Source organism: Herpailurus yagouaroundi, unplaced genomic scaffold, assembly GCF_014898765.1.
Source record: "Herpailurus yagouaroundi ecotype Mexico unplaced genomic scaffold, PumYag 254, whole genome shotgun sequence".
Classification (NCBI taxonomy): domain Eukaryota; kingdom Metazoa; phylum Chordata; class Mammalia; order Carnivora; family Felidae; genus Herpailurus; species Herpailurus yagouaroundi.
The window spans coordinates 2,940,170-2,966,599 of NW_024412471.1; the positions used below are offsets into that span (position 1 = coordinate 2,940,170).

Below are 26,430 nucleotides of genomic sequence, written 5' to 3' on the forward strand. Positions count from 1 at the left end.
GGACACACTGAATCGACGCCGCCGTCGGGGGGCTCATCCGCAGGCCGCACGCAAGGGTGCGGGGCGCGGCAGAGGGAGAGAGAGGGCGCAGCGCGCCGAGGGGGCCCGGCCTTGCCCCTGACCCTGGAGGCCGGGCCCGGAAGAGGCTAGTTTGAAGGGCAGAGCCTAGAAAGCCTCAACGGCGGCCCAGCCCCGGGTCCCGAGGGTAAAGGCCCCAAACCCCGAAGTCCTAGTGGAGCGGGGGTCGCGAATGGCGTCATTCTCCCCGCCTGTGTCGGGAGAGTCGTTTGCCCGAATCAGCAAGCCGGTTGTGTGGCTCCGAGACGGCAACTAACAAAAGCAGCAGCAGGATTTTCGGACAAAGCGGGCGTGTGGCGTGAGGGGAAGGCCGGCGTCGAAGAGCACTCTGTGTGGGCCCTGAGCGTGCAGAGCAGCAGCCGAAGTAGGTGGAAAGTGCAGGGGCGGCGGGCTGGGAGGGACCCGAGTCCGGTCTAGGGGCACGGCGCCTGCCTCGAAAGCCGTCTCAGTCCGCGCCACTTCCGTTGCTGCGTCCCTTGTCTTTCGGAATCATTTGGGGGATGTTAGGGACCCCAGGGTCTAAGGCCGGGCGCCTCCCCTAGGCAACTTCGTCCACTCTTTGCTGAGGAAAAGAGTCGATGAAAACTGGTTTAAACAAACCAGCTGACTCCAAGAGCCTTCCTTTTCCAGAGTCTCCTCCAAAGCTCCAGAGCCAGTGATAGTCATGGCCTTCCCCCAAGTGCTGCTAATATGTAAGCATTAAAAATGAGCCACGTACCAAAAGTCTTACTTAGATGGGGCACCTGGGTGGCTCAGCCGGTTCAGCGTGGGAGTCTTGATTGTGACTTGGGTCCTAATCTCAGGGTTCACCGGAGCGAGTTCCCCTGGTGGTCTCTGTGCTGGCCGTTCCGAGCCTGCTTGGGATTCTCTTTCTCTGTTCGTCCCTTGCATTTGTGTGCGCTTTCTTTAAAATAGTAAATAGGGGCGCCTGGGTGGCGCAGTCGGTTAAGCGTCCGACTTCAGCCAGGTCACGATCTCGCGGTCCGTGAGTTCGAGCCCCGCATCAGGCTCTGGGCTGATGGCTCGGAGCCTGGAGCCTGTTTCCGATTCTGTGTCTCCCTCTCTCTCTGCCCCTCCCCCGTTCATGCTCTGTCTCTCTCTGTCCCAAAAATAAATAAACGTTGAAAAAAAAATTTTTAAATAGTAAATAAACATCGGAAAAAAAAGGTCTTGCTTGGGGGAGTGTAAAATAAACATGATTTTCTTGTACAGGCTGCTCTCCACTTGGGGCTCATTCTTGTCCTTAATTTGCCAGGACCACCGAAGTCTAGGGCCTACCTGCACAGAAAAGTCTGAGGCCCCTCTCTGTAGCTTCCCTCATGTCCATGCCAATTCCTCCACACAACCTTTCCTTGGGCTGCTAATGTCTCCCCAGCCACGGGGGTGTCTGCTGGGCCCCACAGCCTCTCTCCTTCCTGGACTGCCCATTTCTTGATAGTCACTCTATAGGGAGACACTGCTCAGTGGTCAGCCCAGCCCAAGATCCAGCATGCTAATCAGTGACCGGATGACACTATATTCCAGATATTTGCCAGCAGAAAAAAAGTAACAATGGCTTTGGTTTCAAGTATTCAAAAGGACCCACCATACTAACCTGTCCTTTCAAAGACAGAACTCTAAAAAATCCCTTGTTTAGACCTCAATGTGTTTTGCTCTGGAATTAACCTAAGGGGGTATAGTTGCCCTTTTTTCTTTTTAGCATTGCCTCCTGAGACTCTCAACCCTGTAATAACTTGTGCTGCTAGTGCAATAGATAATCCAACAGAGAGAACACTGGACACATAAAAATGCAAGGAAAACCCTCCTTTGACTGGGAATGGAACCCAGACCTCCCGCATAGAAGGCCAGAATTCTACTAGTGAACCACTGATGCTTGTTTCACAATTGCTGGAGTAGGTCTAATCAGAAAGAGTGTCTGGAAGGACTTTGAAAAAGCAATTCTAAAATAGCTTTACACATCAGTTCTCTCTGGAAAACAGAGGTAGCATATAGAAAATACCTGTAGCAAAGGCTGTCCTGGGGGATTTCTGTAAGGCAGCACTGTAACATAAAGTAATGGCACTCAAATCAAAATATCTGATTTGAAAGAGCCTAATTCTGGGGGTGGGGAGGAAATCTCTTTCCAAGTAGATTAATAGACTTCTAGAAAAGCATCAGAAAATAGGTCACCTGGTTGGCTCAGTTGGTGGAGCATGTGATTCTTGGTCTTGGGATTGTGAGTTTGAGCTCCATGTTGGGTGTAGAGATTACTTAAAAATAAAATCTTAAAAAAAAAAATCAGCTCTTGTGTCTGGTCCTTAAGCTAGTGTAAACCTAGGGAAAGTTAATTCCCTCCCTGGCTAAAGCTATCTCTTTGCCTTCTCATTAGTGAGTGCCTCCCAAACCCTTTCCTCCCATTTTTTCACCAGTTCTTCACCCAGTGAAGGTTCAGGAGGCTGGATCTTTGGGTATGTGCTGAGTTACTGAGGAAAATCTGGGTGGTAACTGAGTTCCTCACCTCTGAAACTTCTTTTGAGTGTCTAGAGAGACCAAGGATCAAATAGCCCTGCTTTTAAGCTGTGAAGTTTTGCAGAGACCTATACAGGATGAATAAAAGTGAAAATTCCAAGATTTCTTTCCTTCATGACACCATCTTGGCCAGAGAAGGTGGCCAGGGAAAAACAATTTGATGTTTCCTGTAGACGCTAAAATATTGTTTCTTCAACCAGTTTAAAAACTTTTCCCTCCCCTCTGTCTTTAAGAGTCATATTTTCACTTTTTTGCTTACAATTAGCCTGGTACAGATTGTACTGTTCTTAATATGTAGTCTTTTTCTGTCTAACACACTGCTGTAGCTGAAATTTACTTTTACACCCACTTTGAGGGGATTTGGATCCATTATAATTGGTTGTATTTAGTGTTGATTGGAGATTGCTGAGAGTTGTTTTCACTTCCACTACCTCTGTGTGATTTCTGTCCTTAATAATTTCTCCTTGCCTATTTTAACTGGTCTGTTTCGAAAGAATTTTGTTTTCCTATTGCATTTTTTGAAATTTCATGTCACTGATTAGTTCATGGATTTCATAGATCCCAGGTACAGAGGATAAAGCTAACTTTGTTCCTTAATTCAGGACACTTGATGGTGGGTGCCCTGAGCAATGAATGCCCTTTCCTCCTTGTTGTCTTTCATTATTTTCTTGGTTCATCCCACTCCCATCCCCCACCCCCCCACCCCTGGGAGCACATACTCTAAGGAGTTTAGTATATGTCCTTTAATTCTAACTTCTCTTTGCATATTTAAATGTGTGTGTCTTTAAAAAAATATGTCGTCCTCTCTTTAGGGGGGATTGGCTTAGAACCACTTTAAATGTGGATTGGCTCATTCAAAACCCATTTCACCTTCCTTCTAGTTGAAGAGTTTAGAAAACTAAGAATCATACTTCTCAGACTTATTTGCAGGTTGGGTTCTGGGTAGAAATTATGTTCTACCGATTAGATGCACTCATGTGTTTTTGGCAAAAGTGAGGAGAGGCAATCTTCCTATTGCTGTTGCTGATGGCAAGCAAGGTTATGGAACCATGACTCTTTAGAGATACTCGTGGCTGGCAGCCTTATTCTCATGGCTAGTCACCAATTTAGAGTGTGTGTGAGGCAGTGGTATTGGCAGCAGTCAAAACTTCCTGACTCCTAGGCAGCAGGTAGGAAAGGCATTGAATTTCATGTACCAGTGCTTCCACCTGTGTTCTACTTTGCCAGCCCTTCCAAGGTGAAATCAATAGTTTTCTGATAACGTATTTCCTAAACTGAGCTCTAACTGATTCAGTAAGATTATTCCATAAATATTTTTTCTATTTCCTAATTCCCTATTAGCACTGTTTTCAATATTTAGTTCATCATATCCATCTGCCGCATAGAATACTGTGGCATGTCTCTACCATGTTTATTATCTATTCCCACATTTACAGACATCTAGTTTGTTCCCACCTCCTGGACACTACGAGCTAAAAAGATCTTTCCTATCCATGTCTCATCATGGAATCAGGCAACACTTTCTCTATGGTATACACACAAGGGTAGGATGGCTGGAGAACACTTACATGTGTTCCAAATGGTGACACTAGTTTACTTCCCAAGTATAGAAAAATATACAGCAACACATATGGTGGCTGAAGACCAAGTTTGTGCTTTGTCTGAGTCTTACTCCTTGAAGATAAATTCCCAAAAGTTTGCACCACCCTAACATGTTGATTCCCAATCATCAAGGTCCTGAAGGCATCTGGACCACACTGATCAAAGGAGTTAATCAACCAAGAGCAGTCCTCTCTCCCTTGGCCATTAGGACCATACTGACCCTGAGAGGTGATGGGAGAAGATTTGCAGGGCCCAACCTCCAGGGACAGGGTTCAGTTGAGGCAGTGGGCACTATACTTGTGTTAGCTTTGAAACATGGATTCATAATGAAAGAACCAAGCAGCCTCTGCCTGTGCTCAGAAATTAGGAAGTAACAACTCTGGTGTGCCTGACCTTCTGGCTTCTGAATTAATTTCAAATCTGTTCTGTAGCAGCTGGAATAAAGACCACTAAAGATTCCTCTGAGGAAGTTCCTGGAGGAAATGTCCTAGAACTTGGTCTTAGAGGAATTCTTAGTAGTCATGTCTCCAAGGTACCATTGGAGCATGGAGACCTTTGTTCAGGGGCAATTTTGGATTGCAGACGTCAGCTGGGAATTTCTAGCCTCTTTCAGTGTAGTTCTCTTCCAATTGGTTCTTTCCAGACCAACCTCCAAAAACAGAAGGGCTCTCATTGTAGTTGGGAGCTATGGGGTCACTGCATCTTGAACCTGAACTATTGGGAATGTTATGAACTATGCAGGCAACCTTGAATTCAGACCATTGATAGTCCAGTGGCAGTAGTTGTGGCTTCATGTACCCAGGTTTGATTCCTGGCCAATGTGTGTGTTTGCTGTTGACCCTAACACAGTTCATTTGCTGCCCTTGCAGAGCATCTGTGGGACTCTCTTGTGCATGCAAGATTAGAACAGTAATCCTTTTTACTACCTCTGCTGGACTGTTTATTTTACTAAACAGGACTGTTTACTAGATTTGTAAATCTAGTCTACGCAGAGATCTAGCATCTAGAAGCTGTCAAACAACAACAAAAAGGGAACCTGGCAATTATTTTGGAATAAAAGATATTCAAGAGTTTGTCTAAACCATAGGTTGACAGCTTTGGGGGCCAAACTGTGATTCTGGAAGGATTAGAGCTTGGTCTGAAGTATAACAACCACTCCTCCAGGTTGTATCTTCCAAGATGGGAGGTTAAGTTCTGGTGTGTTTCTGTAGTGTAAAACATTTAGAAATAATATCCTTGCCACATTTGCCTACAACTCCAAGTGATCTAGAGAAAGTATCATCATTTAACTTTGATTTGCATGCTGGGCCTCCGGCTGGCCACCTGGTAGCTTCTCACTATGCAGTAGGGATGCAGTAACTGAACCTCCAGGAAGGAGAGTAGCTCTGGGGTGGGCCAGATACCCCAATAATACTAAAGACGTTACAGGTCCAGGGAAGGGCAAGGCTTTTAGGCAGTAATCCATATATTGCTGACAGGAAGCTGTGAGGAGTGTGCTTGGGCCTTGTAGGCAGGTGAAATTCAGTCTAAATCAGGAGCCTGTGGCTTCCAATAAAGCCAGCTGCCCTGTGCTCAGCCCCCTCAGTGGTGCCATTTGGCTCCAGAGAGCCATAGCACATGCAAAAAAGGAGAAAAGGCTGAATGAAGCACTGGCAGTTATTCCTAAATCTAGACAGATATAGTAATGTGCAAGTACAAAGCAGAAAAGAAGGATGCACGGAGACAGTGAGAGTCTGTCTGACTCTGTATGGCACATACTATAAATGTATTTTAAAAAATTATCAACTTGGGGGGGGGGTGCCTGGGTGGCTTAGTCGGTTGAGCATCCGACTTTGGCTCAGGTCATGATCTGGCAGTTCATGGGTTCCAGCCCCGCATCGGGCTCTGTGCTCACAGCTCAGAGCCTGGAGCCTGCTTCAGATTCTGTCTCTCTCTCTCTCTCTCTGCCCCTCCTCTGCTTGCACTCTGTCTCTCTCTCTCTCTCTCTCTCAAAAATAAGCATTAAAAACAATTTTTTTTTAAATCATCAGCTTATGTTTGTAGGTAGCATTAATTATGAAGCTGTAGGACTGAGGATTTGGTTTCTGTGCCTGTGGCCCCTTCCATCTTCAAAGGCAGCAATGAAGAGTTTCTCCCTCGTTGAATCCCTGACAAGCTTTGAATCTCTCTGACCTCTAGACACAGATTTAAAGAGTTCATGTAATTATGTCAGTCCACCTGGATAAGAACCCCCAATTAAGGACAACTTAATTACATCTGCAAAATCTCTTTTGCCATATAGCATAATTATGCAAATAGCAATCATAAGAAAGTTGGAATGACTAAACTAGTAACAGACAAAAAAGACAGGAGACTTTAAAACAAAAAATGCTAGGAGAGATAAAGAGTGACGTTTTATAATGATATAGAGCCTAATCCATCAGGAAGTTATACTACTAATAAAAACATTTGCATCTAACAGAGTCCCAAAGTACAGGAAGCAAAAACTGACAGAATCAAGGGAGAAATAGGCAATTGAACAGTAATAGTTGGCGACCTCAATACCACACTTTCAATAATGGGTAGAAGATCCAGGCAGAAGACCAACAAGGAAATAGAAGATTTAAATAACATGACCTAACCGCCATCTATACAACACTCTACCCAATAAGCACAGAATAATACAATTTCTCTCAACTGCACTTTGAACAGTCTCCAGGATCGACATGCACTAAGTCATAAGAGAAGCCTCAATACATTTAAAAGGACTGAAGCCACTTAATTTGAGACATCTCACAAACCAATACTATCACATAGCCTAGTTGCAAGTGGGCAAGTGGGATGGGTAGTCTGTCTGGTCTTCTTTCACTTGGTCATGAGTGTTCAGTGACACAGATGGAGGTGGCCATGGTCACGCATGTGTGGGCCACTAGCCTGGAAAAGCAAAGTAGCTAAAGGGAAGAGACAGATACTCCAGAGAAGTTTCTCTAGTGTCAGGCTCACAAAACCAGGAAGAAAATGATCTGTAGGAAATAAGGAGGTGTCAAAGGATCACTTTCTCTCTTACCTGTGTGGCTCTTTAAAACCTTAGCCTCAGGGCGCCTGGGTGGCTCAGTAGGTTGAGCATAGGACTTTGGCTCAGGTCATGATCTCTCAGTCTGTGAGTTCGAGCCCCGTGTCGGGCTCTGTGCTGACAGCTCAGAGCCTAGAGTCTGTTTTGGATTTTGTGTCTCCCTCTCTCTCTGACCCTTCCCCGTTCATGCTCTCTCTCTGTCTCAAAAATAAATAAATGTTAATAAAGAAATAAAGAAATAAATAAAAATAAAACCTTAGCCTCTGTGTCACTAAATCTCATTGTACAGGAATGATGTGGACCACCAGTAACCACCATTGACCTATCACCTTGATTTTTACCATGCTCTGAGAATACAACCGCAAGTCAACAGATATGGGTCAACACAAACTATCAGTCAGTGTTCTACAAAAACGGCTCTGGATATGAAGAATAACATCAGTTTATAAGTCAGCCCAAGGTGGCCACAACATGCATTCAAAGACATATACAAAAACTCTTTCAGTGACTTTGACAAGTGGGAAAGATACCCTGTGGAGCTAGAATGATATTCATAACTGACAATCCCAAAATATGTATATAGAGTGGTTCCTGGGTGGCTCAGTTGTCTGACTCTTGGTTTCGGCTCAGGTCATGATCTTATGGGTTGTGAGTTCAAGCCCCTCAAGGGGCTCTGTGCTGACAGCACGGAGCCTGCTTGGGATTCTGTCTCCCTGTTTTTCTGCCCCTCCCCTGCTTGCTCCCTATTTCTCTCTCTTTCAAAAATAAATAAATAATTTTTAAAAACCCAACAAAATAGGTATATTAAGATTATGACACAAAGCAATCCATACATACAGGAAGAGGGTGGAGCTAGGAAGAAGGATGTCAAACTTGACTTCAAGTTTAATGCAAAGCCAATAAGCTTCCTCAGTGAGGGAAAAGAAGCAAACATAAGCCTGTGGCAAGAAGAAAATTGAGATACAGGATAGAAATCCTTATAAATTAATTATTCACACATTGAGTTATACTCAGAAATTTTTCCTATAATATTAAACCGGTGTGGAATAAAACTAGAGAAGCAAAAAGAACACCAAGACTATCTAAAAGTTTTAAATTTTTCATGAAGGAAAAGTGAAGTGACTTCAGGACAGTCCTTAAGATAATGAAAGATTTTGGGAAAATATTGATTCCTTCATATTTTCTGTGCACTTACAAGAATAAACAATGAAAAATATCCTTAAATTTTAGAAAGAGCTAAGTCCATGGTATCAGTACATGGCCACACAAATACTGAAAATGGCTGCTGGGGGATGGGGTGGTCCCCACTGGTGGTGACCTTCAGAACAGACCAGGTGATCTTATATATCAGTATGGCCTCAGCAATTGGAAGACTGGGGCTCCTAAGATTCCATGACACTCCCTACTTTCCAGTTCTGTTATTGTGACTCCAGACAGTTGCCTGGCAGGCTGGATGCTTCCTCTGGCACTCTTATCAGAGCCTAAGCTGCGCATGGTAGCCTTGGCTCTGAGCTCTGCTATCTTATGCCTTATTTTTGTGGTTGAGAATTCTTAGAGTTGTGGAATGCTGACAGAGTTTAGCCCCAAAGTAAGTATGAATTACATCTGCATACTTTAGCGTGTTTAAGTCCATTTTTTCCCCTTAATGAAACTTTGAGGTATAATTTACATACTATAAAACTCACCTATTAGAGTTGTACAGTACAATGATTTCTAAGAAAATTTTTAAAGTTTATTTATTTTGAGAAGAAGGGGCAGAGAGAGAAGGAGAGAGAGAATCTCAAGCAGGCTCTGCACTGCAGGGCTTGAACTCAACAAACTGTGAGATCATGACCGGAGCTAAAACTAAGAGTTGGATGTTTAACCAACTGAGCCACCTAGGTCCGCGTGTAGTAATTTACCAGCAGTGCAACTGTCACCATAACCTATTCACTTGTTTATGATTATTTGTTTGGGCTTCTGCTTCCTAGGTTCTGGCTCTACTTCTGCCACAGCTGCAGCATGGCAGAATCTCTCACCACTTTCTCTGATCCGAGGACAGAAATGAGCATCCTGGAAACCAACCAGTACTTGCGCTCCCAGCTGGCAAAAACCAAACAGAGCTTCCGAGACCTCACAGAGAAATTCCTCACATCCAAGGCTACTGCTTACTCCCTGGCCAATCAGCTGCAGAAATACAGTAAGCCCAGTGTGGTCACAGTCACCAGAGTGACTGCCCATCTTCCCTCTGAGAAACTAAACACTCCCCAAACTTTATTCTTCTCTCTCCATCAAAATAAATCTCATCCTGACTATACTCCTGGAAAAGTAGAAGTGGATATGTTACTCTCAATTTGCAGAAGATGGAAACACTGAGGCACAAAGGAATGAAGTTTATAGTGAGAGGGTAGGAAGGCATAGAGGCTAAACTGTGGGTTCAGGCATTAAACTGTCTTTTCTCTCTCAGGAACATGTATCAGACTCTATAAACATATAGTAACACTGTTGGCTTAAATATCTCAGGATTCAGTTTCAACTTTTTCTAAGTACCCGTTTGCAAAGCACTGTGCTAGCCATACTAGCGTAATAGTGTAATAGCATACCCTCCCTGTCTTATGGGAGCTTAAAGCTGTTTCCCACTCAACCAGATACCTGGAGATGAGAACATCAATAGCAAACACCGAGGGAAGTCCTGATGCCTGGAGCCAGATTCTTTTCCCACATAAGTTCCAGGAAGCCGCCCCTTACATTCTGTGAGATTGAACGTATTTCCAGGAAAATCAGAGACTCTATAACACCTTTTTGATCTCTCCCTTGAATATGAACTTTGAAGACAACAAGCTGGTCCAGGATCTGGGCTTTGAGATGCAGGGCCAAAATGAGAATGAGGCTAAGTGGGTGAGGCCTCCAGTCCAGCAGACCAGGTCTGTGTAGGAGCTGGCCCTTCCCTCTCCATGCTCAGCTTTCACATTTGGAAATCCTTGGACAGTCTCACACGTGTTTGTCATGGGGTTGGGGGGGTAGCAGTGGGAAGCTGTAGTGACTGAAGGAAACATGATGGAAGTGAGGACACATGAGAGACAGGAACGGTAGAGGAGGATGCTTGCTGACATTGAAGTTGAGTTTGCTTTCAAATTCCTACAATTTTTCAGTAAATCAGTAGAGGATGAAATTTGCTTATCCAACTTACATGGAGAAAAAAATGTAAAAAATGCCTACTTATTAAAGAAGAAAAAGATGAGCTTTGGGGTGTGGAAGAATAAAGGGCTTTTTTTCTACATCACTTATTATAAAATCACAATTGTAGGACAAATATTTTGGAGCTAGTAAAGAGATCTTGCCCTAGATCTTAGTGTAAAGATAATACAGTACAGTGATTATGAGCATGTACCCTGGGGCCAGACTTCTGGGTCCAAATCCAAGTTATCCTTTTTGTGCCTCAGTTTTCTCACCTGTGATGGTAGTAAGAATATTTGCCTTTGCAGTTAGTTGTAATGATTACATGATAATTCTCAAAAACCTAGGACAGTGCAATGGCAAGCACTGGGTATTCTCTCCCTCTAACCTAACACAACACCTGTTTGCATTTGAACATACGTCTTTCAGATTTTTCCCCTCCATATACATTTTAAACCCTTGTATCCAGATAAACTTTTAAATTTTTGAACTATTGAGGGAATTATTGAAACTCTCAACGTGGGAGAACCATCAGTCCGACAATCTTCGGAGACATCCTAAACACAGGAAATCACTACTTCATGCCCCAGGTTAATGGTTTATTTCAGAGGCTACCAAGCTTGGTAAAATGGCCCAAGATTTGGAGTCAGACCTCAGGGGATGTGAATTCCTCAGGGATTGTCTCATTCCAGTTGAATCCAGTTGAGCAAGTACCTGCCCATGAGCTTCTCTTTCCCCATATCTAAGATGGGGAGCAATCAAATGCCATGTAGCCTGGGAGATTGAGGAATGAAATGTGGAAATCCCAGCAGAGAGCCTGGTAATGGGGTTACATTTGTCCTTGGGGTGGACCCTGCCTCCTCGTGTGAAGGCAGTGACCAGAGCAGCGTGTCCAGCTTTCCACTGAGGCAGGTGTGTCTGTTTTTTTCAGAGAGTGAAGAGCACAAAGCCCTCATTGAATCCGTGCTAGAGGAGGGAGCGCGGTTTGAGGGAGAGCTGGCAGAGAAGAGGAGCCCAGCTGCAAGGCTGGGGTAAGGAGGTGCCTGTGCGGGAGGGTGTGAATTACGGTCTTAAGTGGGCCATGCGGGCTGCTAGTACTTAGCACGTGTGCAAGGAGAAGGGCAGGAGAGTACCTGGCAGGCACAGAACCAGACAAAGACCACCGGCGGGGTTGTGAGAATGGGTGGGAGAACAGTCTGGTCTCTGGAGTTTTCTCTTAAATAGCATAAGAATAAAATGGAGACAGATGCCTGTGATGGAATACTAGCAATGTGGCTTCCAGCTGGGTGGCCTTGTGCAAATTCACTCAGCTTTCCTGCATTTCAGTTACCTCAGCTACCTCACCTGCAAAATAAAAATACCAACGGTATCTACCTCAGAGGGTTATGAAGATGAGACACATGATTACAGGTTAAAACCATCTCCTATACATATGAAGCTCTCAACAAATATTTTCTATAATCATTATACTTGCTTTTATTTTTTACGGGAGTGATAGTTGTCATTAATGGACTAACATTTTCTACCATGAGAGAGATTTTCCCAAGTTTTCCAAAGTGCCTTTTTCATGATAAAAATGTTTCTCCTTCTCAATTTTGATTTTTTTTCTAAGTACCATACTATGTGGAGTACTAACTGGTAGGGCTGTTGGACAGATAGATAATCAAGCAGTCTGGGAAAATGGATTATTAATGTGCTGAGGACTAGCCTTGTCCATCCTCAGATTGTTTCAAATATAGGGGAGATTGTGGGATTCCAGATGTCTTTTAACCCTTTGTTGAAAGGGAATCTGAGAAGCTCAAATGTATAAAACTTCCTAAAGCAGAGATACTTGATTGAAGAAGGCATAGGTCTGGAGCCTCTGTTGCTCCCTAGTCTATGCCTTCACCAACTCTGACACTTTTTAAGAGCTCTATGGAATAGAATTTGAAAGACAATCTGTAGAATATAATTTAGTAGACAGCAGGGAGGAGATTCAGGCATCAGATGAGGTAGACCTAAATATCTAGTCCAGCTTTAGGATTATGTGGTTCTAAGTATTAACCGAATGCCTACTTGTGTGTGTACACTCTGTTGGGTACTGTAAGTTGGGTACTACATGGCACTGTCTCTAGCCTCACAGAGCTCACACTTTTAGATTGGAATCTGTGCATAATATTTGTATAATAATTAGAAAATGGTGAAAACCCACTTAGAGTGATGTAATTGTTACTCAGAACTTTATTTACTCTTAAGTGCCTCCTTACTGATTATTACTCCTTTTCACGTCACTCAAAAGAATGTTATCCTTCTTGACCTTTACATTGATTTTCCTTTTCATCCTTTGAATTAACACCACACATACCCATCCAACACTTCCATATCTGGTTTGTGTGTGTGTGCGTGCAACTTTCTGTATAATGCTAGGTAGTATATATTCCATGGAAATGGATGTGGGCTGAATTGAGGAACTAAAGGGCCATCTTTTCAAAGCAAAGCTAATAAAACAACAAACAAACCCAATGCTGTTTCCTCATTCCCTCTGCCACAGGCAGGCCAAGTCACATGACTTGTATAAGAATTCAAGTTGGGGAATTCCTTAGGGGCATTCTAAGAGATGTCTCTGTTGAAACTCCCACAACCTATCGTTCACTACATGCACTGTTATATTTTACTTTCCTTTCCTACCTTAGGAAACATGATACCCTAATTCAGGCTCATGCCCGAGAGCTGACCCACTTACGACAGAAGATACGAGAAGGGAAAGGTGTCTGTTATCTTTTCATTCAGCATACGAAGAGCATAGTCAAGTCTTTTGAGGGCCTCCTCAGGAGTGCTGACATTCCCTACTACCAGGGACAGAGATTCTGTGAGCAGCTGGCCCAAGGAAGCCAGCTGGCAGAGAGCCTTGCCAGCAAACTCATCACTGGTAAGTTGGCTTACGGGTTCTGGAGACCCTTAGCTCCTCCCAAGGTCCTAGCCTCACATAAGTCTCCATGCTTCCACATGACTCTAAGAGTGACATTTTAGCCAGTTGTCCAGCTGTTTTGTGCCCTTCTCAGCCTATTGATAGTGATGCTATTAGGTAGAACTACCTAGGGGCACTCACCTGGGCCCAAGGTGAGCCCCCACAGACATTTCTTTCTTTTAAGGATAATTGATTTACACTGAATTGGCCCACTGTAGTGTCAGTTCTGTGAGCTTTGAGAAATCCATACAGTGCTGTAAGCACTGCCACGATCAAGATGTAGAGCAGTCCCATCACCACTCACAGTTCCTTTGTGCCTCTGTGTAGTCAGCCGTTGTGCCCAACCCCAGTTACTGGCAATCACTGGATCTGTTTTCTGTCCCTACAGATTTTCCATCTCCAGAATGTATCAGTAGTTGGTTTCCTTTTTTACTGTTAAGTACTGTGCCGTTATACGGATGTACCACTTTTATTTATCCATTCATCCACTGAAGAACATTTGGATTATTTCCAGTCGGGGGCTATTATGAATAATAGCTCTAAAGATTCACCTGCAGGTTTTGGTGTGAAAATATGTGGGGTTTTTTTAATGTTTGTTTCTTTATTTTGAGAGAAAATGAGTGGGGGAGAGGGGCAGAGGGAGAGGTAGGGACAGAGAGAGAGAGAGAGAGAGAGAATCCCAAGCACTGAGTGTGGAGCCTCACTTGGGGCTCGATTCCACGACTGTGAGATCATAACCTGAGCAGAAACCAAGAGTTGGACACTTAACCAACTGAGCCACCCAGGAGCCCCTGAAAATATGTTTTCACTCACTTCACTTGGGTAAATATCTAGGAGTAGGATTGCTGGGTCATGTGGTAAATGCACGTTTAACCTAGAAGAAACTGCTACACTGGTTTCCAATGTGGCTATACCATTTCAGATCCCATTGGCAATGTGTAAAAGTTACAGCTGTTCCCCAATATTAACTTTTGATATTTTCAGGTTGTTGTTCTTTTGCTTTTTGTCTTTTTAGCAATTGTAATAAGTATGGGGAGGGCATAGCATTGTGGTTTAAATTTTTTTTTTCAACGTTTTTTATTTATTTTTGGGACAGAGAGAGACAGAGCATGAACGGGGGAGGGGCAGAGAGAGAGGGAGACACAGAATCGGAAACAGGCCCCAGGCTCCGAGCCATCAGCCCAGAGCCCGACGCGGGGCTCGAACTCACGGACCGCGAGATCGTGACCTGGCTGAAGTCGGACGCTTAACCGACTGTGCCACCCAGGCGCCCCAGCATTGTGGTTTAAAACAGATTTTTCTTTTAACGTTTATTCATTTTTCTTGAGAGAGCACAAGTGGGAGTGGGGCAGAGAGAGAGGGAGACACAGAATCTGAAGCAGGCTCCAGGCTCTGAGGTGTCAGCACAGAGCCTGATGCGGGGCTCGAACTCATGAACCGTGAGATCATGATCTGAGCCAATGTCAGATACTTAACCGACCGAGCCACCCAGGCACCCATGCATTGTGGTTTTAATTTGCATTTCCCTGATGACTAATAATTTTGAGGTTCTTTTCATATGCCTGTTGACTCTCCTTGTATCTTTGGTGAACCAAGTGTTCATATTTTGTCATTTAAAATTGATTTGTTTGGGGGCGCCTGGGTGGCGCAGTTGGTTAAGCGTCCGACTTCAGCCAGGTCACGATCTCGCGGTCCGTGAGTTCCAGCCCCGTGTCAGGCTCTGGGCTGATGGCTCAGAGCCTGGAGCCTGTTTCCGATTCTGTGTCTCCCTCTCTCTCTGCCCCTCCCCCGTTCATGCTCTGTCTCTCTCTGTCCCAAAAATAAATAAACGTTGAAAAAAAATTTTTTTTTAATAAAAATAAAAAAATAATAATATAAAACTGATTTGTTTGTTTTATTATTATCAAGTCTTGAGGGTTCTTTGCATTTCTGGATACAAGTACTTTATGAGATATTTAACTTGCAAATATTTTCTCCCAGTTTGTGGCTTTTCATTCTCCTAACGTATCTTTCAGAAAGCAGAATTTCTTAATTTTATGAAGTACAACTTATGTATCATGCTTTTGTAGTTATATCTAAGAACACTCTACCTAAAAATAAGGTTCTTTGCTTTTCCATATAAATTTTACAATCAGCTTGCCATTATCTGTAAACAACAACAAAATCCTTCTGGGATTTTGAGTCCCATTGCTTTCAATCTATGAAAAGTTTGAGAAAAATTGATATTCTTATTAATATTGAGTTTTCTAATGATCATAGTACCTTATCAGGTTGAGGAAGTTCCCTTTCTGTTTTTGTTTCTTTTATTCATATTTGAATGAACAAACAAATCTTTTGTTTTTTATTTTATGATAGTAACTGCTGACAACAGAGGAAAAAAATTATGTCTCCTAATGCAAACATGAGTAGGCATAGTCCAGCCAAGAAATGTTTCCAACTTATTTGAGGAAGTTCCTTTTTATTCCTTATTTTCTGAGTAGATGTTTAATTCTGTCAAGTGATTTTTATTCATTAGTGAAATGATAATGTTTTTATTATGTTGAGTACTTTTATAGGGTCCTCTGGATGTTTTGAATATTGTATTGTAAGACCCTGGGTCCTGTTAAAATCTTCTGGAATTGTTTTTTTAGCAGGCAATCAACCTCATTAGGTTCAGACCAAATTCTGCCTCACCTTCTACAGGTAGTATCCAATGTCAAATCAGTGTTCATTGCCTTTGATATGCTGTTTCGGTCAGTCTAGCAAATACATTCCTTAGGTTTCTTTTGGACTAGTTCCTGGTTTGTGTGGTAATTCAGTTTTCTCATCCTTTGCCATGATTCCTTGAGTGTATTCCACACATATTCTGGGGATGAGCCCTGGGACTTTTATCAGCTCATAGACAGTTTTCCAGACTCTCTTCTCTCTGGTATTTCTTCCATACTTTCCAGTTTCCCAGGGTCCCTTTTCCCAGTTCCTCTGTTCAGAAAGAGTGAGTTCTCTCAGAGATTTCTCTTCTCACACTGTTTTGCTTTTCTTTCTTTCTTTTCTTTTCTTTTTTTTTTTTTTAAGTTTATTTATTCTGAGAGACAGAGAGTGCACAAGGGCCGGGGAGGGGCAGAGAGAGAGAGAAAGAGAGAGAAAGAATCCCAAGCAGGCTCTGCACTGTCAGCATGGAGCCTGACTCTGGGGGACAGGGGTAGGGAGGGTGGGAGGGTGGTCTGGAACCCACGAACCATGAGATCATGCCCTGAGCCAAAGTCAAGAGTCAGAGATGCTTTAACTGACTGAGCCACCCAGGTGCCCCCTCACTGTATTGCAGTTCTGAATGACTGGGGCTACTTTAAGAGCAAGGAGGCAAGAAAATTGAGAAATAGAAAGTAAAAGGGGGCACTTTTCACACTTTTCAGGCAAGAGATCCCGTTTTCCTAGTTCTTTTGATCAGAGAGCTAGATTCTCTTTTGTGGTTTAAGGTTTAGGCAGTTCTGCAACTGGGCTGGTCTCTAAGCCGGGTCAGGAAAGAGGAAAAAGAAAAAAAGAGAAGTTTCTCTTCATGTTCTCCACTCGCTGACATGCACAGGTGCCTTTGTCCAGTCATTGGGTTGGAAGGGTTAGGTGGTTTCTCCAGAAGTTTTTGCTCCTTAGAGGCTGCAGTGAGTTCTTTATGAAAGCCTAATAGGACACACAACCGCAGTTTAGCCATCTGCTATGGGGCAAAAATGAAGGTTACAACTGGAGAAGTCCAGAAGGCAACTGAACAAGTATTCCAAGCACTGGTGAACAGCAGACATTTTAAACTTTTTGCCTTGACTTGGTAGCAGATGCCATGGTGATTATTCACCACACCAGGATACAGTCCTAAGCCTTCTCTGCCAGAGCATTCTAAACAAACATGTAGAGTATTACGTCCCTGATCATATAGGCCCTAATATTTGTAATGTGTGAAATGGGATCTGCTCAATTTCTGACTAGCTGTTTCTGTTTTTTGGTTCTCAGAAAATCACAATGATAAGAAGGATGAAGATAGACAGGAGCCACTGGCACCCTGGTAACTGAAGGACAAAAGGGCTGATAATGGAATGGTGAAGTATAGGGAAGATTCCAGAAGCAAGTGACCAAGAGGCCAAAGTCCCAGATCTGGGGGAAAAAAACCGAAACCACTAATTGTACCTATTTCATTCATTCATCATATAGTGATGTGTCCTTTTATTTTTTTTTATTTATTTTTAATGTTTATTTTTGAGAGAGAGAGAGAGAGAGAGTGAAAGCAGGGGAGGGGCAGAGAGAGAGGGAGACACAGAATCCAAAGCAGGCTCCAGACTCTGAGCTGTCAGCACAGAGCCAGACGTGAGGCTCGGGCTCACACACCGTGAGATCATGACCTGAGCTGAAATCAGACACTTAACCAACTGAGCCACTCAGGTGCCCCAATGATGCGCCCTTTTAAACAATGTTGTCTGTTCATGGTAAGTTCTTGTATTGGTTACCATTTCTTAGTAATTCATCAAGTTTAGTTAGCTAAAGTCAGTCTGACCTAAAGATAAACTAGCCAGAGATCCCTGGTGTCTGTGTTCTAAAAACGTGTATGGTAAAAAAAAAAAAAAAAAAAAAAAATCAAAGTGAGACATTGTCTCAGGAGCCAGCATTCAGTGGATGACTTCCTACGATGGTAAACAAAATTTGTCCGCAGCATTTTAAAACCAATATTCTAGGTCTCTGTGTGTCATAAGTGCCTTTTAGAATAGTTGAGTCTACTTCCTCATCCACATGTTATGAGGTCAGTACACTGAGCACCTGCTGCCCCCTTCTATCCCAGTTCTAGGCTCATGAACCCATCAAAGTGGATTGCTATGCTTTCTCTCTCATCCAGATGGCCTCTTTGCTTTCTGGTGTGGCTTCCAGGAGCTTCAGACAGGACCAGCTGCGAAGCTGTGGTTCCAGGTTGCCGCAGTTTAATCTCCTGTCTTACCTCCCTGCCATCCTCCCCAGGCTCAGCAGGGGGCTCCAGGAGGAAGAAGTGAATGAAGCCCTGGAAGCCTCACTAGATGAACAGTATTTGACTCATTCCAGTCGCCATGACTCTCACCAGCTTCCCCGCAGCAGTTCCTTCCTGCTTGACATGCAGGAAGCCAGCTCTGCTGTGGAAGTCACCAGTGAGTACTTCCATTATAAAGAGAATAAAGGAACACAAGACTGGAGAATAAAGCTCCAATAGTTTCTACATGTTTACCACCTTAGTTTAGGCTGAGTGAGACCATCTAGTAGGCAGGCCCTAAAGATTAACCTTGAAAAAGCTATCAGGCTGGACGTGTAGCTCGGACCAAGTTTCAAATACAGGTCCTTGGTGGGTCAGGTAATTTGTTGCATTGTTCATGGTCCACACCTCATCTCAGTCACTCTGTCCCCCACTGGCATCTGCAAGCTAATGGAGTCTAGGCAAGCCAGATTGGAGAATGGAGAGATGATGGTGGACTGTGTGCCACTATTTCAGCATGTGCACAGAATCTAACAGACCTCCTCTAAGATGAAGCAACTTACCTTTCTGGGAATGTTCTTGCTGATTATAGTTCCTGAAGAGTGTCCCTTAAGCTTTTCTAGCTGAGAAATACTGGCAGTGCTGCCCATATTTTTGGAGGTGCGGTTATCATGATTGCAGTCCCCATCTCCCCTCAGATGGCTTGCTTCCTCATAAGGTTCTATCTTAGTACCAGAGCATCAGGTGGTTTCCCTAAAGACAAGGCTCAGCTCTTGGCAACCCTTGGGTAAGTGGCCAGGGTTCCCATCCTATGTGTAGCACCATTTTTAAATGATGTCTGTGGGTTTAGTCTCAGTACTGTAATCTAATCTAAAACCAACAGCCAGCCTATCTACTGAAGAAAAGGCTGGGTCTAGCAGCCATGCCACAAGCATGCCCCTTTCCTAAAAAAGCCCCACCTAGCCAGTGTAGCTCCTCCAAGCATGTAAGAGCCCCTCAGGATAGCGGCCTCATGGGTGTGTGTAGATTAAAGTCTCAACCTTCATTTCCTTCCCCCCCCCTTTTTTTTTTTTTGACTATTTGACTTTCCTTTGGGGATAAAAGTTTGGATTATTAGAGAACTATATGTCTTATGTCTTCTTGTAGGCATGAGAAAGAGACTATATTAATTCACTCACTGTTAACTGAGTTTTTAAATAGTGATATAAGCCATGTCAGGCTTTGTCTTTTTGCCAGTGGTGGGTGCCTTTTCTTACTCAGGCAATCCCCTTACAAAGGCTTCCTCATTCCCATTTCACTTTGAGATGTAGTGGGAGGTTGTCCTCTATTAATGACGTTCAGACACAAATCATGTGGGAGAGATATTTAGTAGAGACCTTCCTTAGTACCCAAAAGTCTTATATAAGAGGGGCCACACCTTTCCCAGTACTAGATAAGCCCTACTCTGAAGGCTGATTCCATATTTTACCACCTTATATCAACCTCCTTTATACTTCCCATATCCTTGTATGGGAGGTGGCCCTGTGGAGTTTGCTTAGCACTGGGTCATGCTTTGTTTGAAGGCCTGCAGGCTCCTACAGGAGGTTCCCAGGTATTTCCTGATGAAAGCGGAAGTTGGCAGAAGAATGGTGCAAGGCAGGGATCTTGCTGAGAGGCCCTTGGCCACCCCATTAGTGATAAGGATTCTCCATCTTCTACCTCATTCCCTGTCCTGGTGGAATGGCTGCAGAAGATGAGATCCAGAACCTGTACCAGCACCTGAGGGAAATTCTTTTCATCAATGCCTGCCTTCAAGAAAAGCTGGAACATCATCTCAGCATTTCTGACCAAGGAAACGGTAGGGGAGGCCCAAGTCTGTCTGCTTCTGGCAATATGTATCTTTCTAAGGACTTGTAATGTGTTGCAGGGCTTCACAGATTTCAAGAACTTGACATGCTTTATACTTCACTTATTCTTACAAATGGTCCAACTAGGGAGAATAGGGCAGGTATTAACATTCCTACTTTTTAGATGAGTAAATAGGCTCAGATAGAGGTTTGCCCCAAGACTGAGCTGTCCCTCCATCTTAACAGTTATCTGACCTCCAAAAGCCTTCTTGTGACTCCTAAGCTGTACACTTTCTGCTGCTCTTCTCCTCTTGTGCAGTCATTCAGTAGAACCCAGGTTGCTGAGCACCTCATTCAGCAGAGTGAGGGTCTCTGCTGCTGTCATCCTTACCCCCCTCCCTAATGTCTTGGTTACTCTTCGTTGTTCTCAAGGCGGTTCTTCTCCACACATCTTCCTCTTACATTGCACTCACGCAGAGGCCATCATTTCCCAGTCTCAGGCTGGGCCAGAACAGTGACTGGGCCTCTTTCCATATCAAAGGAGCAACTATTTAATGAGAAAAGTCTCCTTCATAATTTCAGCTGTTGGGTGTGATAATACAAATGAATGAGCTGGCATTTGTTCAGGGCCTGGTGAAAATTAAGCATCTGCCCCATAATGCTGAAGTTCCAACCTTTGAGTCCCCAGAGGTTTCTCCTGGGCTGAGACAGAAGGGGAAAAGGAATTGCAGAAAGCATTATCTTAAGCAAATGTGTGGAACTTGCCTAAACTGCTAATTATTTCCTGCAATAGGATATACTTCTGACTTCTACAGGGAGAGCTTGGACTCCCTTGCCCAGCTGTACAATGAAAACAGAGATATCAGGAAAGAAAGTCTGAGCCTTCTGGCTCACCTGAATCATATTTCCAGAGGTAAGTGGTCAAAAACCACAAGAGGAGGTCACTCTCAGAGCTTTCTTTTCTCGTGCCTTACCCAGCTATAGAAACAAAAGATGATGGGGAGGCCACAGCTACCCAAAGCCTCTTGGCTCATAATTCTCATAGTTTTTCTCAATATAGTGAGGGCTACCTCCTAGGTGCTCCCTCTACAGGTCCCCAGACTCTAGGCTCCAGGAATGAATAGCTCTGGGAAATTCACCTTTCAGGTACAAACCACACCTCACTAATGCAAGGCTTAGAAGAAAAGAACAGTCCTCAGAGGTGAGAAGACATAAGAGAATACTTATTTTGATTGAGTAAAATTTGCCAAAATTAGATAAACTCTGTCTTAGAATGCTGAAAGAGCAAGGAAACAGAATTGAGGAAGTATGAGGACCAGAAAGGTGCCATAAGCCTAAAAGAGCAAAACCCCAATTTTCAAACTGATGAAAATAAAAGTACTAAAAAATCGAAATAAGTATAGCTTATATTGGTAATAAAAGACAAACTTGTATTTTGTATAAAGAAAATTAAATATTGGTACAAAATACAAACTATCTATTGCACTCAAACAATAATATTCCAGTCACTTTATGGTTTCCAACTCTTACCATTGAGGAGAAAAGCAAAACCAAACCAAATTACCTTCAGATTGACAAAAATATTTACAAACCTGCAAAATACCTTCAGCCTATCCCCTATACACCAGGGTCAGTATTTTTTGAGTTTTTGCTGTGTGCAATGCCCACCTCAGTAGATATCCCTGCCAAATCTATTAGGGGCCAGTTTAGGTCACCTAAGATTCCTTTTACCTTTTCATGCCTGTGCTGCTTTTTTCCAAGGACTCTTCTGAATAGGATTGTCCTCGGATTACTAGAACCACTTGGCTGATGACTTAGAGAACTGGAAGGACCTGGGAGTTTCTGTCAATCCCACAGCACCCATTGACCCTGCCTGTAAATCATTTACCCATGATTGACAGGTCCAGGCATAGGAAAGCCTAGCTACTTGACATGAGGGGGCCTTTGTGGTGAATTAGCTTTGGAAAAAGGAAATGCAGAGGCGAGGTTTGTAAAGGCCCAGGTAGATAAACAGAAGGAAACTTTTCCCTTGGAAATCCAATTGAGAAAGAGAGAGATTCACCTGGACCATAAGAAGGAAGATTAAAATCTTTAGGTCCAATGGGAAAGAAGCCATGGTAGGACAGCTAGAGAGAAACAAAGAGAACCATGGGAAATAGGGCAGGTCTCCTAAGTAGCTTTAAATCACTTTGTCATTATAAGAACCTGGTTTTGCCTAACACAAATGCCTAGCTACCATACTAGAGATTCTGATTAAAATGGTTTCATGTGTGTTTGGGATATTAGTTTTCAAAAGCTCCTAGGTGATTCAAATATGTGGCTACCAAAGGGAAGGACCGTCAGTCTACCACGGTCACCCAATACAGCAGTATCCCAGATGTACAGTTTCTTAGGAGAGCCGAACACTAGTCATTGATGGGATTTGCATTCCTCTCTCAACAGGCTTGTTTGTATAGCATGGAAAAAAGAGAAAAGAAGAGGTAGATATATAGATTAGACCTGTAACCAGTCTATCTAGAGCAGTTTCTCGGATTTTTCTGATCACAAGACACAATAAAAAACAATTCTTTGTGATCCAGTGTCATGTTAAAAAAAAAAAAGCCCTTACTGTATGTAATGGGTCTTATCTAGTATTTTCCTTCCTGATTCTTTAAGTAAAGTCTGTAGTAAAGTCTACAGTGTTGACTTGACAACCTACTAATGGTTACCAGTTGCAATTTGAAAAATTTTGCTTTTGATTAGTCTTTTCATTAAGCAAAATCCTAAAAGAGAGTACTGGGGGGGGAATTTTTCCTCTACCTACTTAGGTTTGAATGGTCCAGGGACCTTGAATTAACTAACAATAGATAAACATGAGAAAAGACAAGGTTCAGTTACACATGCATGTGGTAATTGCTTAGTAATTAATAATTCCCAGAACACCCAGAGGTAAAAATTTATGTACCAATTTAACAAAGGGCTTCACTGGAAAGGTATGGAAAACTCTATTGAACTTTTTGATTCTCTTGGTAATGGGCAGTCTCCATGGCCGCTGAATTCCCAGGAAACTCCCTTGGAAGTAGGGTTTCATGTGGCACCTGTATTTTTGGTATGTTCTGCTCTAGTCAGATAAAGGAAAATCAGATAAGATTTGAGGGGTTTTTTTAGTGGGTTTTTTTTGTTTGTTTGTTTTTTGAGAGAGGGCGCATGCACGTGCGCGCAAGCGGGGGAGGGGCAGAGAAAGAGGGAGACAAAGGACCTGAAGTGGGCTTTGCAATGACAGCAGAGATGTGGAGCTCTGAATACAGAATACAGAGTGTAGGGACGTACCTGGGTGGCTCAGTCAGTTGGGCGTCCAACTCAGGTCATGATCTCACAATTCGTGAGTTTGAGCCCCACATCTGGCTCTGTGCTGACAGCTTGAAGCCTGGAGCCTGCTTTGGATTCTGTCTATCTCAAAAATAAATAACCATTTTAAAAAAATTAGAAAAAAAGAAAATACGGAGTATAAATGGATCAGTCCAAGGTTTAACTTTGCTCTTTATTTGCTAATTTTCCCTTTTCTCTTTCTGATTTCTTTCTTTCTCTCTAATCTCTTTACAAGAATACTTAAATGAAACTTTCTATAAAGCCTTATTCCTGTCCTAAACATGGTACTCAATAGACTGTAGAGCCTGTTACCTTTTTCCAGATTGGAGCCTTTCTTCTCCCTTTTCTTAAATTTAGAGATTTAGTGAAAAGGCTTGAGGCATGGATTTTAGCCTCAGGTCTTTCATTTATAGGTCCTGTGGCTTTAGCTAATACTAATAGCTAAAGTAGTTAGCTATTTCCTCAATGGCCAGAGGTAGAAGTTACCTACTAGGAGATAGCACCAGATTCCACAGGTTAGGGGTTTAGTCCTGTGCGACTGCACTCCTCTGACCCCCACTCCAGATGCTAGTAGCAAATCCAGGTTGTCACCTGTACATCTGACTGACTAGAAATCAGAGTTGACTGAGAACCCCCTCCTAGGGTTTAATTTGCTACAGTGGCTCACAGGACTTAGAGAGATATTTTACTTACTAGATTACTGGTCTATTTTATGTTTTTCAAATTATTTATTTAAGTAATCTCTGTGCTCAGTGTGGGGCTCAAACTCATGACCCCGAGATCAAGAGTTACGTGCTCTACGGACTGAGCCAACCAGGCGCTCTGATTACTGGTTTAAAAGTACTGGGGTTCAATACTTTTTGAGTATTGGGATTTGGAGTATTTGGGGTTCAGAGCCAATGGCCAACAAAGAATTCTTGAGACCTCTCCAGTGCAAAAAGGTGATTTTATTAAAGCACGAGGACAGGACCAGAGGAGCTGCACTGGGACTGTGAAGAGCAACTGGTTATTACTTGGGAGTTGGGGAAGGTAAAAACAAGGAAAGTTTCCAAAAGGACTTTCATATGTTTTTTTTTTTTAATTTTTTTAATTTTTTAATGTTTATTTATTTTTGAGAGAGAGACAGAACACGAGTGGGGCAGGGGCAGACAGGGGGAGACACAGAATCCAAAGCAGGCTCCAGGCTCTGAGCAGAGCCTGATGTAGGACTTGAACTCATGAACTGTGGGATCATGACCTGAGCTGAAGTCTGACGCTGAACTGACTGAGCCACCCAGGCACCCCAGAAAGGACTTTCATGTGCTAAAGAAGACTCACAGGAACTTGGAGCCCTAGCTGTTGTCAAGCTAAGGTTATTTTCCCTCTAGCAAAGCATTAACATTAAGACAGTAGGGAGTTCCTGGAGGAGTGTCACACTCTGCCAGCCTCAAGTATTTATCAGTGGGCTGCAGGTTATAAGGAAATTTAATTTTATTTATACTTCTTTCTACCTTTGTTTCCCACATCAGATATAACTCAGGAAGCACGTGGCAGGGCTTGGGGAAAGGGTGCAGACCTTCCATGCTATCTCTGGGAGCTTCACTCTCCTAGCACCCCTATGTGTTCACCAGCCTACAAGCTCTCTAAATCCCCATCCTTTTGGGTTTTTAATGGAGGCTTCGTAACATAGGCATGATTGATTAAATCCTTGGCTGTTGATGGTTGAACTCCATCTTTAGCCCCTCTCTCATCCCCAGAGGTCAGGGGGGATGAGACAACCCTCCTGTCACATGGTCAGTTCCCTTGGTAATCAACCTCCATCCTTCTGGCACTTTCTAAATGTTGCCGTATTAATATATCAAAAGACTAATTCCAAGCGGTTTAGGAGTTCTGCCAGAAACTGAGACAAAGACCAAATTTACATTTCTTATTATAAACCACAGTATTACAGATGGTGTCTGAGGACCCTGCACATTCTGGGGCTCTTCCTTTGGCACCACCCTCCTATTAAAAAAAAAAAAAAGACATGTATTTAGGAGCAAGATTTCCATGCAAAATAACCTCTCATTTGTAGAACTGACTGCTTCTGACGGTACATATTTGAAGCAAGGCACATCTTTTGGAAGGTATGAAAGGTCTTCATTTTTCTCCAGAAGAGTAGAATGGAGAGTAAACTGATCCTGAGGGGGGAGGTGGTATGGATCTGGCTAACCCACTGGCAGCAGCATTGAGTGGGGCTCTCAGCACTATGAGGCGGTGGGGCCTTGTGTTCCACGTCACAGGGCAGTGGTTTATATCGGAATACTTGTCCCAGTTTGTCCTAGAACGCTAGTCTGCTAGTACAACTCTTTCCAGACTGTAGTTTCCGACCATGGCTTCTCCACCAACTGCATTCAGGTTGCACATGGCCTCTTTTCTTCCTTAGCTGTCACTTCAGCCTCTGGTGTCAGCAGAACCAATAGAAGATTCTCATTTTAACTTAGCTTTTTTCCCCCCTTCTGTTTCAGGTAAGAACTAGGAGTGGAAATATGAAAAGTTCTTATTTCAACAAAGCTCAGTCATGAACATCATTCCCCCATTGATGAGAAAAACTAAAACAACAAAACAGTGAAAGCCCCAAATCTGAAAGCGAGAGGGCTCCACCTCTAAGAATCAGATTTCTCAGCCACTTTGGGTTTTTACTCCCAACAGATAGTTTCCAGAAATCACAGCCCTTCAGCCTGCAAATTTGATAACTACGTAAGAGGCACCAATACCTAGATTCACAGATAATCTCGAGATGCTCTAACCCTCTCCTCTCCCCACCCCCATTCTGTGGACAACTGGAGTCAGCAGCAGCTGGAAGAAAATGTCAAGGATTTGGGTCAAGAGTAAGTCAGAATGACGTTGCAGACTATTCATCAGCTCTTCTGCACATGGCCATTTTCCTTGAAAGATGAAGATTCAGAAATCTCAGAGAATAGAGTTTATTTTATATACA

General features: G+C 43.3%; 1 protein-coding gene across 5 annotated transcripts; it reads left to right on the forward strand.

Moving 5' to 3' along the window:
- Positions 1-8: 8 nt before the first annotated feature.
- Positions 9-26,430, forward strand: LOC121020966 (neuroblastoma breakpoint family member 6-like protein). Of its 5 annotated transcripts, none has more exons than XM_040461062.1 (9): positions 9-442; positions 9,211-9,419; positions 11,328-11,427; positions 13,069-13,304; positions 17,319-17,370; positions 18,312-18,475; positions 19,979-20,134; positions 20,917-21,036; positions 25,958-26,430. In XM_040461062.1, exons 2-9 carry the CDS (start codon positions 9,242-9,244, stop codon positions 25,966-25,968), a joined length of 1,017 nt encoding a protein of 338 aa, XP_040316996.1. In that variant the 5' UTR covers positions 9-442; positions 9,211-9,241; the 3' UTR covers positions 25,969-26,430. The 5 variants fall into 5 exon arrangements, with proteins under 5 accessions (XP_040316996.1, XP_040316995.1, XP_040316997.1 ...); XM_040461061.1 differs by lacking the exon at positions 9-442 and adding an exon at positions 8,696-8,828; XM_040461063.1 differs by lacking the exon at positions 9-442 and adding an exon at positions 8,696-8,828 and having other exon boundaries at positions 20,027-20,134.